Source organism: Gopherus evgoodei, chromosome 18 (genome assembly GCF_007399415.2).
Source record: "Gopherus evgoodei ecotype Sinaloan lineage chromosome 18, rGopEvg1_v1.p, whole genome shotgun sequence".
NCBI lineage: Eukaryota > Metazoa > Chordata > Testudines > Testudinidae > Gopherus > Gopherus evgoodei.
The window spans coordinates 19,424,168-19,441,897 of record NC_044339.1 but is presented as its reverse complement, the minus strand read 5'-3'; the positions used below and the strand labels follow the sequence as shown (position 1 = coordinate 19,441,897).

The following is a 17,730-nucleotide window of genomic DNA, read 5'->3' as shown; positions in this document are numbered from 1 at the left end:
GGGAGGTTGAGGGTGCTGGGGGCAGGCGGCTAGGGAGCAAGAGGGGGGCTGGCTGAGGGATTAGAGGGAGAAGGGGGTGGTTTAGGGGTTGGGGGCCAAGGGAAGCAGGGGACTGGGGCCAGGGAGTGGAGGGGGCTAGGGGAGCAGGAAGGGGGCTGGATGAGGGATTGGGGGAGCAGGGAGCTGGTTTAGAGGCTGGGGGGCCAGGGACTGGAGGGAGGCTGGGTGGGCTGGGAGCAGGAGGGGGGCTGGCTGGGGGAGCAGGGAGCTGGTTTAGGAGATGGGGGGCAGGGAGTGGAGGGGGTTGGGGGAGCAGGGAGTTGGTGGCTAGGGGGGCTGGCTGAGGGGTGGGGGGAGCAGGGAGCTGGTTTAGGGGCTGGGGGGCCAGGGACTGGAGGGGGGCTGGCTGGGGGAGCAGGGAGTTGGTGGCTAGGGGGGCTGGCTGAGGGGAGCTGGTGGCTCGGGGAGCAGGAGCAGGAGCAGGGCTGGTTGAGGGGTGGGAGGAGCTGGCTTGGGGCTGGGGGCAGGGAGCTGAGGGGTGGGGGGAGCAGAGGTTTGGTGGGGGCAGAGGTGAAGGCGGTTGGGGGTGCGGTGGGGCAGGGCAGGTCCGGGTGGGGAGGAACAGGGGGCTGGCTGGGGGCGGGGCCGGGGCTGTCAGGGGGCTGGCTGGGGGCGGGGCCGGAGGAGCAGGGGGCTGGCTGGGGGCGGGGCCGGGGCTGTCAGGGGGCTGGCTGGGGGCGGGGCCGGGGCTGTCAGGGGGCTGGCTGGGGGCGGGGTTGTCGGGGGGGGCTGGCTGGGGGGTGGAGCCGGGAGGGGAGGCGCAGGGGGCTGGCTGGGGGCGGGGCCGGAGGAGCAGGGGGCTGTCGGTGGGGGGGGGGCTCCTCACCTGCCGCGGCCCCTGCACCCCACGGTGGAGTCTCAAGCAGCCTCAGCCCAGCCGCTCGGCCTGCGGGAGCCTGACAAAGCCCGTGGCGGGACGGACAGGGGAGGTGACCAATGAGCTGAGGGAACGGCGAGCAGCGCGGGGAGGCGCCCGGTTTGTGGACGGCTGTTGCTAAGCAACTGGCTGAGAGCGGGGGGCGGGCGAAAGCAGCCTCTCAGAGCGCTTGAGCGGCAGCGCCCCTGGCGGGCAGCGCGAGCAGTGCAGGCTCCCTGCTCTGCACCCGCCCGGGCGGCACCTTGGCGGGTGGGGAGGTGCAGGGCGCGCGGCCCAGCGGTCAGAGCCCTTAGCCCAGCTCCCCCTCGGTCAGAGACGGGGCGGACCCTGCGTCTCCCACTGCCAGTGGCTTCCTGAGGCCACGTGTGCGCCGTCTCGCGCTCTCTCCGCTCCGCGCTGAGCTGCAGCGAGTTAGCAGCCAGCGGCCAGCACACCTCACCTTTCCTGCGGGACACTCTCTCTGTGCGCCCCGCGAATGGCGCCCTGTGCCCACGCCGGGCCTGGGAGCAGCCCCCAGGGCGCCTTCATGCTCCTTAGCGTGACAGTGTGTGTTTGAAAGTCAGACTCGGAAAGCAGCAGGCCCCGGGGCCGGGCAGCCTTCGGGAGCTCGCCGGGGACAGTGCGTGCAGAGGGGAGTAGATCGGTGCGTTTCAGGTGCGTCTCCTTCGAAACCGCAATGCCTCCTTGCAAGCAACACGGGCCGAGTCAGCGGGCCGCCCGCTGCAGAGGCGGCGATTCAGCACCCCAGCACGAGGACAGCTCTTTGCAGGGCTCTCCAGCCTGCCCGGCCTGGCTTTGAATGGGCTGCTTGGATACAGCTCCTTGCTTCTTCGAATCAGAACCCTCGGAACACTTTGAACGGAAACAGACCCTCCCTCCCTCCGCCAAAGCTACAGGGCAGCCGCTGGCTCTGGGAGCTGCACTGTTCAGACCCCAGCAAGGGCCCAGATGGCTCTCTGGGCTGCTCTCTCCCACGGACTTAGAGGCTTGCTCCTGGAGATCTTCTAATTCCACCAGAAGCAGCGAGATGTGAGATTTAGACCAAGCAAGAGATTTAACTGAAAATGCTGGACAAGTGGATCCTCCTCCTCCTGTCATTATTAACAACCCAAATTCAGAGCAAAACCCAGGGTGAGTTACTAATTAGCAGTGGAGGTTAAACATAAATTCTCAGCTACCACCCTGGATAACGGTCAGGGCCTTTAGTACTCCGAGTTAAATCATAATCCTGGGTGAATCTAGAAGCCTAGAGTCAAAAATATGCTTTAAACATTCCTTAAAATCTGTTCTATTTTCAGCAATTATTGATGTTCCATGAATGCTAAATTAGAATTGGATGGTGGCATTTTACTACTAAGCTGTGTGAAAGCTCCTGCTGAACTGCTAGATTTCCAGAGTGTGAAAATCTTTGTCCAAAGGCTGTTAAAATATGTCCTGTGATAACACAGCCTTATATGAAGATTTCACACACACACATGGGAAATGCTGATCCATATTAATTCACATGCAATTTGTTTTTCATCAGGAATCTAGATTTTGTTTAGTTTGCAAAAATTAATGTAATTTGAAAGAAACAAAAAATGTATTTTCTGGATTAACTCTATTTAAAAGAAAATTAAATTACCAATTTGTGCTGGAGATTCTGTTTCCAGACTTGGATCTGTGCCTCTCCCAAGCATTATTGATTGGCTTCATCCAAAACCCGTGCAAGGCAGTTGGAATTTCTCCATTAATGTCAATGGATCAGGCCTTCTGGGACTTTTTGTTTCTGTCATTCTATCTGCTTTGCATACTACTGATGAGCAGGGATGGGTTGGGGGAGGGGAAAGGTGGACTGAATGACCTCTTGAGGTCCCATCCAACCCTACATTTTTGATTCTACGTGTTGTAAACAGTCTTTCTTTCCAGATCCATACAAGCAGGAATGCAATACAAGGGGAATCCAGTGTCATCCAAATGCAGTTTGTCAGCTGGATGAAGTGACAACCTATTTCTATTGCCAATGTCTGCCAGGATATGAGGGTGATGGCACTAATTTCTGTCAAGGCAAGTTACATCTTAAGCTAATTCTGACAGCATGTTTAGGGGACCTCCTTTCAGCAGGAGGAAGTGTAGATCAGGAGTCAGGACTTCTGGATTGTTTTCTCTGCTTTGCCAGTGACTCACTTTGAGCAAGTTACATTGCCTCAGTTAACTTCGCTATATACCGGTATAATAATGCCTATTTATCTCACAAGGGTCATATAGTAATTAACTTAAATGCATTGAGATCCTTCCACGGAAAGGACTAAAGATGCACAAAGTATTATAATATTATTGCAGGTAAGCAAAGTGTTGTACTGTAAAACGTAGAATTGGACAAGCCTTAGCAGCAAGGACAGACCAGTCCATGTCCATCCAAATATGAACAGCTGCCCTCTATGGGCTACCTGTGCCTTGAGGTAGCTGTTTATGCTGTAAAAGTGAAATTGGTCAGACATTTGTGGAGCTTCCTGTGTATCATTTTCAGTGTCCAGACAGCAGCAGCAGCAGAACTACACAGGCAATATGGCTGAAATGGAGATTGATTTTTGACATCTTCTACCAGTACGGATTCACTTAGATAACAGTAATAAACAAGAGCAGGAGAATGCTTCTTGCCATGATTCTAAAGACAGACAAAGATCTTTGTTTATCCTTTTCTAGAGCCTGCTGTGAGCATAACTGTTTTCAATAACTCTGATTGTGATGGCTTTGGAGAGCAGGTTTGTCTTATCAGAGTAATTACTGGAAGAACAGTCACTTTCAGAGTCTCTATCTCTGGGAACCACCAGCCGTCTATGATAAAATGGTACAAATTCTACTCTGCCCAAGGACCCCAGTTCCACAGGTATGCACCATTATGGATGTTACAAGCCTATATGTGTAATAGAATGCATCAGATAGTGCTTATTATAAGAAATTATCTGTTTTTACAGGTGGTGACGTCATTGTTAGGTACACTGGGGACCAGTTTGGATAAAATAAGAAACAATCACAGCAATGCCGGGCTGGAAGGGACCTTGAGAGATTATTTAATCCAGTCCCTTGTGCTGTGGCAGGACCAAGTAAACCTAGACCATCCCTGGTATACGTGCCGACTCTGTGGGTGCTCTGGGGCTGGATTACCCATGGGGGGGAAATGGTGGGTACCAGCCCCCAATCAGCTCCCCCAAAATTCTTAGTGCCTCCTGCCCACTGGCAGGCTCTGCAGATCAGTGCCTCCCACCCACTGTGAATAGATGTTTCGCAGAATGCAGGAGGCGAAGAGGGAGGAGGCAGCATGCTCGGGGGAGTGGGCAGGAAGAGGCAGGGTGGCGGGGGGCCAGGGGTGGGAAGAGGCAGGGCAGGGATAGGGCCTTGGGGGAAGGGGTGGAGTGGGGGCAGAGCCTGGGACAGAGCCAGGGGTTGAGTGTGCGCACGCACGCACACACACGGCACTTGGTAAAGTCGGCATCTGTGATCCCTGGCAAGGGTTTGTCTAACCTGTTATTAAAAATGATAGGGATTCCACAACCTCCCTTGGAAACCTATTTCAGATCTTAACTTATAGTTAATTCCATGCTCCAGATCATGGCTGAAGTAGCTGAGCAGGACTTTCAAAATCTTGGGTTGCAAATGACCCAAGGAATATAGTTTTCCTCTTTGAGCACTAGATATAAACGTTTTTTTCTTTCTTTTTTTTTTAAAGAAGTGGGAAGGAAAACTGAGTTGGTGAGTCTGCTGGCACCTGGTTCATTTCAGAATTAGTGAGCTTCTGCTCTCCAACACCTTGAGTTCTTCTCCTCATGGTCCACATGTCAGAACAGAATTAGCAGCTTCCCTAAGAGGAAGATTTCTACAGTGAAGCCTGGAAGCATTGCGTGAATGTGACAAATGGCATAATAATTAGGGGAACCCTCTGGAACATATTTTTTTGGGAGGATGGCCTTATAACATTTTGTTTCTTCCTCAGTCCCCATTAGCTATACCCCTGTTGTCACCCTGTTAGCTGGAGGTTGCAGTACTGCACTGTGGATTGCTTAACAAGCAATTCAGGACGCTAAGTTTAGCAATTTTTGTAACCATTTGCCTGAGCCTTGGCAAAGCTTGAACTGAATTTCCTCTTGATAACACAGGGGGAAATTAACGCCTGCATAGAAGACCACCATAAAATCTACCAGCCCCTTAAAACTCCTGTAAATTCTCCAAACTGGGCTTATCTGGGATTTAGATGGTGCCTAGGCCTTGCTTGGGTTGGCCCTCTGCACAGGAGAGAATTTCACCTTGAATTCTGATTGATTGATTTTTAATCTCATTGCAATACCACTTTAGACACTAAAGGACACTTGAGTGTTACTTAAATTGGTGCATGAAGTATTGTAGCCCTGTGGGTCCCAGGATATTAGAGACAGGCTGGATGAGGTAATAATTAAAGATATTACCTCACCCACCTTGTCTCACTTAAATTGCTATCAGTTGTTGGTGTGAGTAGTTAGTTTATGTAGTGAGTGAGGCTGAGAACAGCTAGTGCATAACAATCCTGTATTTGAAGTTCCTGCGTATAAGTTTAGAGATTTTTTTAAAGAGTGTTTACCTGCAGTCAATTTTTGAGTTTCAGTTATCATTTAGGGTGGCCAGCCATTTGATCAGAGCGCCATTACTGATCACTGTAGAAATGTGTTTGTGGGAGGACTTATTACTCATACACTTTTATATATACATGGCCAAGTCTCCAGGCATGGTGGAATAGGACTTTTTTGTATGTGGTGGTGAGGGAGAAACACACAGATAGCTTCATACCACCTTTACCCTCCAATGATATTGAGGATGGGGGCAATTGTCCTCCAGCACAAGTTAGGTAGTTAAGTTACATCAGTGAAGAATGTCCCTAAGAAGCCTCTCTGCTGGCCAGGTTCACCAGAGCATGTTACACTTCTTCACTCCCCCATGTTCATGATGTAGCCATGGCCTACCCCCAGTTACACCTGGTCTGCCCTCTGCCACATTGGCAAACAGTATTTCTCTACCGTATCGTACAGAGGATCTAACACACATGCATTCTAAATGCATTACTTGCATTCTATGCGAGTGGCTTCCATTGGTGTCAATGAGATGTGACAGACACTGAGGGTAGTATATGGCTTGGCAAAGACCTGGAAAAGACCAGTCACCATTTCTATTCCTCTCAGCCTGGGTAGAAGATAGTCGCCCTCAAATATAGAGTGTATCCAGTATTACACTGATCCTACAATTGATCTTAGCCAAAAAATCCCATTTGGTTACAAGGACACTTTCTTTGCAGTTATCGAAGGAGATTGACACCAGCTGATAACCTGTCCCCAAAGATGACTCTGGCCAACAGCAGTCTGGCTCTGAAGCTGTTTTCCATTGATGAGGATGATTTTTACCCAAACATGTTCTGGGCTGAAATCCAAGCAAAAGCCTTACCTGATAAACAGCCAAAAATTGAAGCTTATGATTTCACAGACTTTCAGATGTTAAACCCTTCTCACTTGAGATACTTTTTCGTCCTAGAAAGAATGCCAATAGGTAAGAAATGGAAACTGTTACCACTATTAACATTTAGAGAATTCTGCCATGCTGTAAGGGTCAGTGTGCAAATCTTTGTCAAATAAGACAAAGCTGGGTGTAATCATTTTTGTAAAACCAGAAACGTGCATGGTGCTTTGCAGTGATCATTATATCTGTAAACATCCTGTTCTTAAATGAGAATGGATGGGCCCATGGGCATTCATCCATAGCAGGACCAATTTTATCAGAAACAGCTGACCTGTACTAACACTAGCCAATAAATTTATAGAGGGTGGCGTGCTCCTGAGCTAAGCCATCTGAGTTTGGGATTGCCAGCTGTCCTACATTTCATGAGACTTTCTTTTTTTAGTAAATGAACAAACCTTTTTTTCTTCTGTAATCACCTACAGAGGATGTCTGTAGGACTGTTTCTCATCTATAAAGAAATAGAGTCTAAACTGTACCTCTTTCTGTAAAGGTAGCACCCCATCTCTAGGTATCCCCATTTATTCTGTTGTATTCTTCATTCAATTTTGATTTTAGACTTTCATATCCAGCGAGACCTGATACTGGAGGGATGAGTTGAAGTCTGATTTACATTTACAGCATGTGGTTTTGCTTTTATATTGCATTATATGATGTTAATTTCATGCTGCTTATGAATATGATTATATTCTAATTCTCTTTACAGCCCCGAGTGTTGGTGCAAGGACACATTATAAAAAAAGTTGGCTTCCTCCATAACACTCTGTTTAGATGCTTGTATGTTACTGATCATTAAAGATCAAAGTACAGCTGGCACACAAGGAATCTGCCAGTGAAGACTGACATAATACTGTGTTTAGGATCTTTGCATATCTTTATCTCCAGCCTCATGGAGATATATATCACACTTCGACTGGAGCATAAATCCAAAAGATTTCATTCAGTTGACTGTTACTTTCCTTGAGGCATACTTGACATTATTTATATGTTAGAATGCTTTTAGAACCAATGAAAGCTTGGAGTTTTTTTTTAGGAGCCATCATGAACGTTTATTGATCTTGTTCTCTGGTTTTGTATTTGTCTTTTTAGAGCTTGGACAGTTTTTAGAAGGAGACACTATTACCATCCAGCTGCCCCAGTATCTTCAGGTGTCTCCTTCCAGCTTTGTGAAGTGGACCAAGGAGCCTTCGCTCATGACATTGTTTGACAGCAATGCTGTTGTGCTGGCCAACAGGACTGAGGGGATTGAGATCAAAGGAGTAAAGTATGATTGTAATCTGCTGTACTTTCAGCCTGTAAACTCCTGTTTCCTTCTCAGTGCCCAGGAGTAATGCATCTTCATAAGAATGACCATCCTGGGTCAGACCAATGGTGCATCTAGGCCCAGTATCCTGTCTTCTGACAGTGGCCCATGCCAGATGCTTCAGAAGGAATGAACAGAACAGGGCAATCTGAGTGATCCATTCCAATCCCAGCTTCTAGCAGTCAGAGGTTCAGGCACATCCAGAGCATAGGATTGCATCCCTGATCATCTTGGCGAATAGTCATTGATGGACCTATCCTCCCTGAACTTCTCTAATTCTCTTTTGAACCACCTATATTTTGGCCTTCATAACATTCCCTGGCAATGAGTTCCACAGGTTGCCTGTGCATTGTGTGAAGAAGTACTTCCTTGCGTGACCCCTGGTTTGTGTGTTATGTGAAAGGATAAATAGCACTACCTTATTCACTTTCTCCACACCATTCCTGATTTTATAACCTCTATCACATTCCCCCCGCCCCATATGCACACCAATAGGGGATTAGCATCCACAAGGAGCAGAGAATAAGGCAAATGGACTGATGGGATTATCATCACATAGTGGTGCTCTTAATACTTTGCTGTAAAAATATTATTTCTTAAATGATTAGGAATAGAAACAGATCTAGAGAAGGAGAAGAAATACTAAGCAACTGTGAACTGAGTCCATAAGAAAAATAGCCAACAAGGGGTTCTGCAGCTGTCATAAAACAGAGTGGATCTCTGCATTTTAATCCCCTCATCTCCTATCACCTCTACTTCCTCTTTCCTTCTATTTCTTTCCTCTTGAGTATTCTCCCCCTTCTCTTCCTAAGCTACCCTCCAGTTGCCTGTGGTCTGAGGGGAGACAAAAATCAACAAAATGTCTGAGTTCTAATCTCTTTCCCTGCTCATCTAGCAGGAAACCTCTCCCAGAGTGAAGTCTGAGTACTGTAAAGCAACCTTCAGTAGAAAACCGGAGTGGGAAATCAAGGATTCTCATTTCCTTTCTGTTTTACCTTCTCTCAGGAATAGTGAATTTGGTTACATCCGAGCTCTTGTCTATGATTTCACCCCTGATGTTCCTGGAAGGGTTATGGTAGCCCAGAGGCTCTTCTTCATAAAGAAGGGTACTGAGTGTTTTTAAATTTATGGTGCATTATCCTTAGTATGGTATCCTATAGTCATTGGGATTTGACTTCCATGTCATCTCTACCTTTTTATTTAGATATTCAGTGCCACCAAATCAGCCAATGCAATATTTAAAAAAAATCATTAAAACATTCTATTAATATTAGCTTTGGTAAGACCACTTTTTTATTTAAATCATTATTTTATTTGCAAATATATATAGGTCATTTCTGCTTGACAGTGCCCTTTTAACGTATGAGTGAAATTAACTGTTCACCAAAGCTTTTAATGAATGAGGTTTTCTACATTTTCAAAAGGATGCTGAAACATTGGAGAGGGTGCAGAAAAAGAGTCACAAAAATAATCTGAGGGCTGGAGTAGATTCCTTACAATTAGAGATTTAATAACATGATCTGTTTAGTTTTTCATCAAGAAGATTGAGAGGTTACTTTGCTGCAGTATACACATACTTTTACAAGGGAAAAACACTAGCTCTTTAACCTAGCAGAGAAACGCATAAGAAAAGCCAATGGCTGGAAGTTAAAGGCCTGATAAATTGAAATTAGAAACAAGGGACAAATTTTTAACAGTGAGGGTGATTAACCATTGGCACAAACTACCAAGAAAAGTGGTGAATTCTCTATTTCTTAATGACTTTACCTCAAGACCGGATGCCTTTCTGGGAGATTTGCTTTAGACTTTAGTTAAGCACGTTATTGGGCTCAATGCAAGTGTAACTGGGTAAAATTCTATGGCCTGTGCTAGACAAGAAGTCAGTTTAGATGATCTAATCGTCCCTTCTGGCCTTAAAATCTGAGTCTGTGAATGAACCAACACCCATCGTGTTTACTATAAAGAGCAACTATGTTGTTTTGACTTGAATAAAATGAAATGATTAAATGGATCAATTACTTTACTTTGGCCGGGCACCTGTTTATTTGTGTCCATGTGCATTTTTCCCTCCCAGATATTAGCAAAATGTGCAGTGGAACTCGGAATGAAAAGAATTGCCACTGTAACCCGGGATTTGAGGGAAATGGCGTACACTGTATTGGTAAATATTCATGCACTTTGCTTCCTGGAGCATTTTCTCATAATGTTAACATAACATAGAAGATATTGAAGCGTTCATGATCCTGCTGCAGCCATTCAATCCCTTATGAACAACATATATCCATGTAAAGGATTCCCATGTGACATCAAAATGCTGCTTGCCTCATTGAAAAGAATAAAAGATGGGGGAGGAGGGTGTCAAGTCTCAGGCATCCATTTCAGAATATGTTATAAAAATAACAGAATTCTTCAGTAATGACACTAAAATTGCACATTTTAATGATTTTGCTAGTGTTTTAAACTGCTATTGTAAAAACAGTGTAGCCTTTCTAAAGGATTACCTCAAGGTGAAGGTCAGAATAAGATTAATCACTCATTAGATATAACAATGAGTTTTGTTAAAAATATCTTTATGCTGTGCCATGCAGCTTGTGAAGGAAATCCAAAGTTAATTCCAGAAAGGTTGGGTTTAGTCAACATATTCCCTTTCATGGCTGGCTTGAATTCAGTTTTATTGTGATTTTTAAAAGTGTCTGATATCCTTTTTTGCACCTGCAATGTTTGCATGACAATGTAATAGTGAGATGCACTATGAGAAAGCACCTCTCTGTCATGCTGTTAATGGTAGTGGCTGAAGTTTTTAAAAGGACAAGACACATTTTGGTCCAATAATACTATTTTCAATCATATAACTTAAGATAGAGAAGTAAGCAGGCCATGCTTCTGGGCATCTTCTGACTATTTGTGGAGGCGAAGCAAGATTTTCCCTCATGTGCAAGTTTGCATTTTACGGTAATGGCAAAAGAAAATGCCCAAGCATTGGTTACAGCATGCTAGACTTGGTAAACCAATGGCAGGGAGATGGGACGCTGGACAAGTAATCTGATGTGATGACTCTTCTGTGTTTTTGTAGAGAGCAATTTGCAGGAATTCCATACAAGGGCAGTTGGATCTCTTTACTGCCCACAAAAGAGCTGGTCACACGAGCAACAGACAGAATGGTCAGGGACCATTATTCAAGTTATTGAATAGTCAACTGCTGAGGCAGCATTAAAACTATGACAATCAAGTGAATACCCCACTCTCCCCAATGTTTCATGAACAGACACCAAGCCATGTGCTGCATTCTTTGATTGCTCAACAGACTGTTCCAGTGTCCTGCTTGGCCAGCAAAGGCCCACCTTTGTGCACAGGATCAGATTTGAGTGCACAATTCACATAACAGTGCAGCTGCAAATGTCGATTTGTGCACACAAATGTGGATTTGTGTGGGCCTAGTGGGTTCACACACACTGTTGCAGGTGTGTATCCTTTGTGCCCACAGTCGAAAACTGTGACTCGGTTATAACTAGTTAAATGTGCTGTTAAAACTTAGGCACATTCACTTCTTTCTGCTTGAAGATATAGATGAGTGTGTGGAAGGAATGCCCATGAAGTGCCTGCCCGAGGCTGAATGCATCAATAGATATGGATCGTACTTTTGTCGTTGCCCACGTGGATTCAAAGGAGATGGACTGTACAGCTGTGTAGGTAAAGGAAATGTGAGCTCTGAGACTTGAGGGTTGTTTTTTTTTTTAATTGAGTTAGCTTGTCAGCTAATACATTCTGAAGTCCATTTTTCAAAGGCTGTGGTTGTGATTTACAGGGACCAAAGCAATATGCAGAAATAGCTTCTTGATAGGGCCCACTGCCTGGCCCTTTTCTGGCCTATCAAGATGGCTTGGAATGATGAAGACCTAGGGAAATCAAGTCCCATTCGTACCAGGGAGTCTTGGTCAAGACGGACTCAAAACAATATCTGTGATTCTTTCCTCATGTCGATGATCCTGAGTAAAGATGTTGTAGAAACCTGTAATTTACATGAATTCTGTATAACTGAATTTAAATGGAAAAATTAGTGTAGGTTTTTATCTCCATTCTAGATATAGATGAGTGTGCAGGAGGTATCCATAACTGTAATCAGGATGCTACTTGTCTGAATACTCTTGGCTCCTATTTCTGTGTGTGTCAGAGTGGGTTTATTGGTGATGGCATTCACTGTAAAGGTAAGGAAATGAAATTACCTGTTGGTTACTTACATGTGACTGGGAAGAAGTGAGGAGTGGATTTGTTTCTCATTCTGATGTTTTCATCTTTGTCCTCCTTATGGCAGCAAAAAGCATATGGTCCCCATGGTCTCCGTGGTCTATCTGTACTGTCACTTGTGGATACCGGAACCAAATGCGGATCCGCTTGTGCACCCATCCAGAGAGTGGGATGCGTTGTGAGGGACCTTCTACTGATCTCAAGCTTTGTCCCAATCTAGAACCGTGCCCAAGTGAGTCCAAACTCCATTCATTTATCTTAGAGTATGTATATATCCACAGTTAACATTCATAGATTGCTGTATGATTTCTATTCCCTATGCAACACTTGTCAACTAAACTGTGCCAGTTTGGCATGGGAAACAGAAATTGGGATGTCCTGCTACAAAACAGGCTAAATAAGAATCTCATTGCTCTCAGCAGCTCTGCTTCTTTTTAGTTCTCTATCCCCTACAGCATGAGTCATCACAAAATGATGATCAGTTGTGTTGGTGTAACAGGATGGCTGATCTCAAGACCTTGTGCGGGAATGTAGGACTCATTGAGTTCCCCTAGGTGCAGCTCATAAAACCCTGTCTTAAGATTCAGGGTAATTACTATTAAGTCATACTGGCAGGTGGGTGCAGTAAACTCCAACCAGTGTATAAAGGTCAAAGGGTGTCTCTGGCCATAATGGACTAGTACAGAGGAAGGAAGCCCAAAGAACATCTACGCTTGGAAATTTTAGATTGAGGTTATGTTATTGCTTTTGAATTTCCACTAAAGCCAAGCCCAGGAAGCAGGTGATTGGATACTAACTCAGGAACTGCTTGCTGTGTTGCGGATAGGGGTAGGGACTCAACTTGTTCAAAGCTGGTTTGCCATTCTCTCCAGCAGTGGAGCCATAAAAAGACAGGCTGTAACAGAAGCTATCTCACTGACAATCCCTTGTATTATATCCTTCTTTAGTTGACCATAAGTTAAAGAAATTCTGAGGGTTTGATCTGATGATGACCTGCTCTTGTGTAATCATTTCCATTAGTGCAAAGTGGGCATAAAATATTACCAAACGAGAATGGCAGCAGTTTGCATTGGTGAAAACAGCTACCTGAGGTTCAGGAAAAATGTGAATTAGGCCCTTAGTTGGCACCTGTAATGGGGTAAACTTATCATTGATAGCGCCCCCTGGTGCCTCGGATCCAACTGAAATATATAAACCAGTAACTCTTCCATGCCTCTAGGGCTCTACAGTTCTCTTATAGGCCCTCTCTGGGGGCCTCCCCAACAGGATCCCAACTTGCTCTTGCACAGTTCCTCCTTTGCTGCTGCTTTATCACAGGATCCCCCCATTGCCTCCTCTTCCTGGGGACTCTGGTAGCTTCCCTTAGTGGGCCTTCCAGCCTGACTTCTTTGCTCCTCTCTCCCAGGCCTTCCCCCATAACCTTTTCCCAGCAGGGGTCAGTAATTATCATTATTTATTTTTACATCACCATCAGGTGGGGGCTAGTTGCTAGGTCACAGGCTGAAATTTAAAGGACCAGCCGGCCTGTGACAGCACCTATCAAATAACATTTCATCTCCTGCATTTGAAGGAAGAGATCATGTTAATGGAGTAGGTGGTGGTCACAGGACAGCATGAACTGTCACAATTAGGACTGTCACTTGGAGAAGCTTGCCCAGCAAAATGAGCTGTGCTGAGCCACGACAGGTATCAACATGTGATCATGACAGTGATATTTTGGTATGTTTTAACATCCTGCGAGTTTTTATCTCCAAGCACACCCAGTGGCCCCATTGCTTCTAGAACAATGGTCTCTCTACACCCCATTGCAGTATGTAAAGGTAAAAGCTGAGTTCAGGGCTTCCCTAAAAATATATCCATAAGTAAAGCAGAGACATTTCTGCTGAGAGAGAGAGAGTGCTATTTATGCTGTGACAACATTCTTGTTCTAATGATTATTTTCCATTATCGTCAATGATGTGAAACCCTTTCAGTGAATCTTGTCACATTCCATGAGGATACACTTCAACACAAATGGCTGCTAATAGTCTGAATCAATGTGGATCTGCCACCTTGCTCAGAGAGGTGAGAATGCTTCTGTTTCATTTCTCTAGTGAATGGCCAGTGGTCAGAATGGTCACCCTGGTCAATGTGTTCTGACACCTGTTCAGGAATCAAGAAAAGAATCCGGATTTGCAATAGCCCTGCTCCTTCCAGAGGAGGTTTGCCCTGTGCTGGGTTAAAGGAGGAAGTCACGGTGTGCAACAACAACAAATGCCCAGGTACAGTAGTTATTCTGAATTCTGTAACATTTCACCAAAATATCAGATGCAGGTGAGACTGAGAAAGAGATTCTGTTGCATAAGTCATGTCAAAGGTACTTCAGTACCAGATTGGAGTGTCCCCAGAGCTCTGCTTCCCACCACACCTCTGCTCCCATTTTACTCTACCCTTCCTCCCACTCCTAACTGCTCCCTTTGTCTTCCTCCCATCAGTAGGTGTACACCTTCCTTATGCCTTGATGCTTAGAACAGCCATCTTTTCCTGCATATCAAATCTCCATTTACGCCTTCAAGTCCCTCATTAAAACCTCTTTTCTGTGAAGACTTTAGTTCATGCTCCCCTCACTGTTCAGGTTTCTGTGGCTTCTTGCATGTGACCTGCTGATCCATGTGTTTGTCCAAATTGGACTGTAAGTTCTTCAGGGCATGGTTACTGCCTTTTTCATGTTTTGTAAACTGTGATGTACCTTTTCAGAACTTTATGAATAACAGTGATGCTGCCAGACGAAAAAGTGGCCAGTGGTTTGCATGAAAAGACCAGATTTGCAACAGCCCATCTGAAGTTCTTTCCTGAACATAAATGCCTGAAATGTGTTGAAATTAAAAAGAAATGAAGTAGATAAGCACTGGTCATGCTTGTTTTTTCTTTGTGTCAGTTGATGGGATGTGGTCTCCGTGGGCATCCTGGACTCCCTGCCCCATCTCTTGCGGCCTAGGTGTGGTGAGCCGATCTCGACGATGCAATAATCCTGCCCCAGAGCATGGGGGAAAGAATTGCACTGGACACAGATATGAGGAAGGTTCTTGTGGATTTCCAGTAAGTCATAGATCTGTATGATAATGGATTTTAGAATATTCCTATCTGAAAGAAAACGGGGATCTATTATCACTGATGGTAGAACTTTCAGTAGGTTCAGAGGAGCATCCAGAGTTCAGATGCTTATTGAAATGGACAAAATGGGTTTGAATTAGAAGAATGGGAGAGTACCTTCAACGATCACTTGGAATGATGGGAGAAGTCCCCCCAAAAGGTTAAAGTTGTTCTGACAGTATCCCAGCAGCTCACTATCAACCTGATCTTGAGATGCTCTTTTTGTTGAAGCCAAAGGGAATTGTTGCTGTTCAGGATTGCTCAGAAATAGGCCTTTTATAAGGGTTTTTTGGAACTGTTGAGTCTTAATATAAGCAAACAAGATAATGAAATTTCTAGAATTCTGCTTTATAACACATTTCAATAGCACTCTATGCATGTTGGTTTTTTTCTGATTATTTAACTTCACGTTTTTAAAAAATGACTGGTTAACATCTAATTTTTACTTCAGTCACTCATAAAGTGCAGAATTACTCACACTATGGCTCTTGGTTGCCTACACTATGCTTGTTTTGCTAGTGGAAATTGCACTGATGTCAATTAAAGTTTCAGATGTAGACATTTCAAGATGACCAACTGCACATATTAAAGGATAATGTGACCCGATAATGTTTTCCTTCTAAATGTTTCTTTCACTGCATGCTAAGAATACTGTATTAGAAATTCAATCCTCGCCACACAGTCCATCTTTTATCTGTTTTATTTGCAGGAGGACTTTTGCAAATACTTGAAGCGACCATCTGAATCCATTATACCTGGGAAACTGATCCAGTAATCAGTCTAAAGAAGTTAGTGTGCTGAAAAACTGTTGAAATTCACTGGCCTCTAACTCACTTCTATGCCTTTTAAAAGCCCAGCTGTACTGAAAAGTTCCAAAAGAAACCTGCCTCAACAGAAAACTTATAGTCATAATACTTACCGGAAAACACACATTATTGGTATTGGAACCAGTGCAGTGTACTGAATGCTAAGGCCCATGTTGTTCATGACTCTCCTAGAGAAGAATAAAAGCCTGGAACAAAATGAAGACTTGCAGGGTGAATGTAGTGACACTGGTACCAAAGGGATTTATATTAGTTAATTCAGGCAAATACATCCCCATGAGCTCCCTGACAGGCACCTTCATACCAGCAAGAGTGTGGCTACCCTAGAGGGCTACACCAGTATCAGTATAACACCCTCTACTATCACAATCTCTCAGAGAGCCATCAGTACAAAATCTGGCTGTAGACCAGCCCTGGTTATAAATCCCATGGAGGAGGAGGAGGCGTGAGAGCGGGGGGCACAATACCTGAGGGAGGTCAGGAAAGCAGGGTCTGGGAGGCCCCAGGGGCAGTTGTGCAGAGGGTCCAGGGGCGCTGTGGCTGGGAGGAGGGGCAATACCTGAGGGAGGTCAGCGGCACAGTGTCGGCAGGGACAGCAGTGCATGGGAGGGGGGTGATGAGGGGAGCTGTGAGGCAGGAGTGTCCAAGAGACTGGGGGAGCAGTGTTGATGGGGGGGAGCAGGGGAGCTGTGCCGGGGGGGGTGTCCAGGGGACTGGCGGAGCAGTGGGGGGGACAGGACAGGAGGGAAGCAGTACTGAAGGAGTGTCGGGGGGCAGCAGTAGCGGGGGGGCGGAGCAGTGGGGGGAACGAGAGGAGTGTGGGGGGTAGCAGTAGCGGGGGGGCGGAGCAGTGGGGGGAGTGTGGGGGGTAGCAGCAGTGGGGGGAGTGTGGGGGGTAGCAGTAGCGGGGGGGGGCGGAGCAGTGGGGGGACAGGACAGGAGGGAAGCAGTACTGAAGGAGTGTCGGGGGGCAGCAGTAGCGGGGGGGCGGAGCAGTGGGGGGGACAGGACAGGAGGGAAGCAGTACTGAAGGAGTGTCGGGGGGCAGCAGTAGCTGGGGGGCGGAGTAGTGGGGGGAACGGGAGGAGTGGGGGGGGTAGCAGTAGCTGGCGGGCGATCGGGGGACCTGTGTGGAGGTGTCCAGGGGACTGGGGGAGGGCAGCGGCACACGGAGGAGGGTGTCGCGGGGAGCAGCAGTGCATGGGAGGGGGGATGAGGGAGGCACTGAGGGAGTGTCGGGGGCGCAGCAGCAGCCGGGGGGGTTTGCTGGGGGAGGGGCAATACCTGAGGGAGGTCGGGGGGGCAGCAGCACATAGGACGGGGGTGCCGGGGGATCCCGGGGATCTCAATGCGGCGTCCCGTCCCCATTCGAGGTTATTGGGGTCCGCACCTGGCAGGGGGCCTCTCTCTGCCCCGCCCCCACCACGGACGGTCGCGGGGGGGCGGGGAGGCCCCTCCCCCACGCGTGGCCGCCGCGGCCTCCCGACTCCGAGGGCAGGTCGGGGCTTCCGGTTCCGGGGTCGCCGGGAGCGGGTCAGAGGGGCCGGGCGCTGCGGCGGAGGCAGAGCGGGGACGGGGCCCCGGGGAATGGGAAGCGGAGCGGCCCGGGGGCGCCTCCTCCTCCCGCGGCCGGGCGGGCCCCCCGCCAGCCCCGCGCCCGGCCGGCCTCGCGCCCGTTAGGGAGGGACCCCCCCCCGGGGGCCGCGAGCCCCGTCGCTGCTGGGGGCGGCCGGGGCCCGCCTGGATGAGAGGCGGCCCCCTGTGCCGGCCGG

General features: G+C 47.1%; 1 protein-coding gene across 4 annotated transcripts; it reads left to right on the top strand.

The window, feature by feature from the left end:
• The first annotated feature begins 1,174 nt into the window (after positions 1-1,174).
• Positions 1,175-16,161, top strand: LOC115636765. Of its 4 annotated transcripts, none has more exons than XM_030537263.1 (13): positions 1,175-2,068; positions 2,846-2,983; positions 3,623-3,806; positions 6,240-6,487; positions 7,544-7,718; positions 8,763-8,863; positions 9,832-9,918; positions 11,325-11,447; positions 11,840-11,962; positions 12,070-12,234; positions 14,096-14,263; positions 14,920-15,080; positions 15,844-16,161. In XM_030537263.1, exons 1-13 carry the CDS (start codon positions 2,002-2,004, stop codon positions 15,907-15,909), a joined length of 1,806 nt encoding a protein of 601 aa, XP_030393123.1. In that variant the 5' UTR covers positions 1,175-2,001; the 3' UTR covers positions 15,910-16,161. The 4 variants fall into 4 exon arrangements, with proteins under 4 accessions (XP_030393123.1, XP_030393125.1, XP_030393122.1 ...); XM_030537262.1 differs by having other exon boundaries at positions 1,176-2,068; positions 11,319-11,447; XM_030537265.1 differs by lacking the exon at positions 2,846-2,983 and having other exon boundaries at positions 11,319-11,447.
• Positions 16,162-17,730: the final 1,569 nt, after the last annotated feature.

Excerpts from the sequence above, each read along its gene's own strand:
- LOC115636765 (XM_030537262.1), top strand. The coding sequence starts at position 2,002 with ATGCTGGACAAGTGGATCCTCCTCCTCCTGTCATTATTAACAACCCAA. Across the intron at positions 2,984-3,622 it reads TGGCACTAATTTCTGTCAAG|AGCCTGCTGTGAGCATAACT; the intron begins GCAAGTTACATC and ends ATCCTTTTCTAG. Across the intron at positions 11,448-11,839 it reads TGGACTGTACAGCTGTGTAG|ATATAGATGAGTGTGCAGGA; the intron begins GTAAAGGAAATG and ends TCTCCATTCTAG.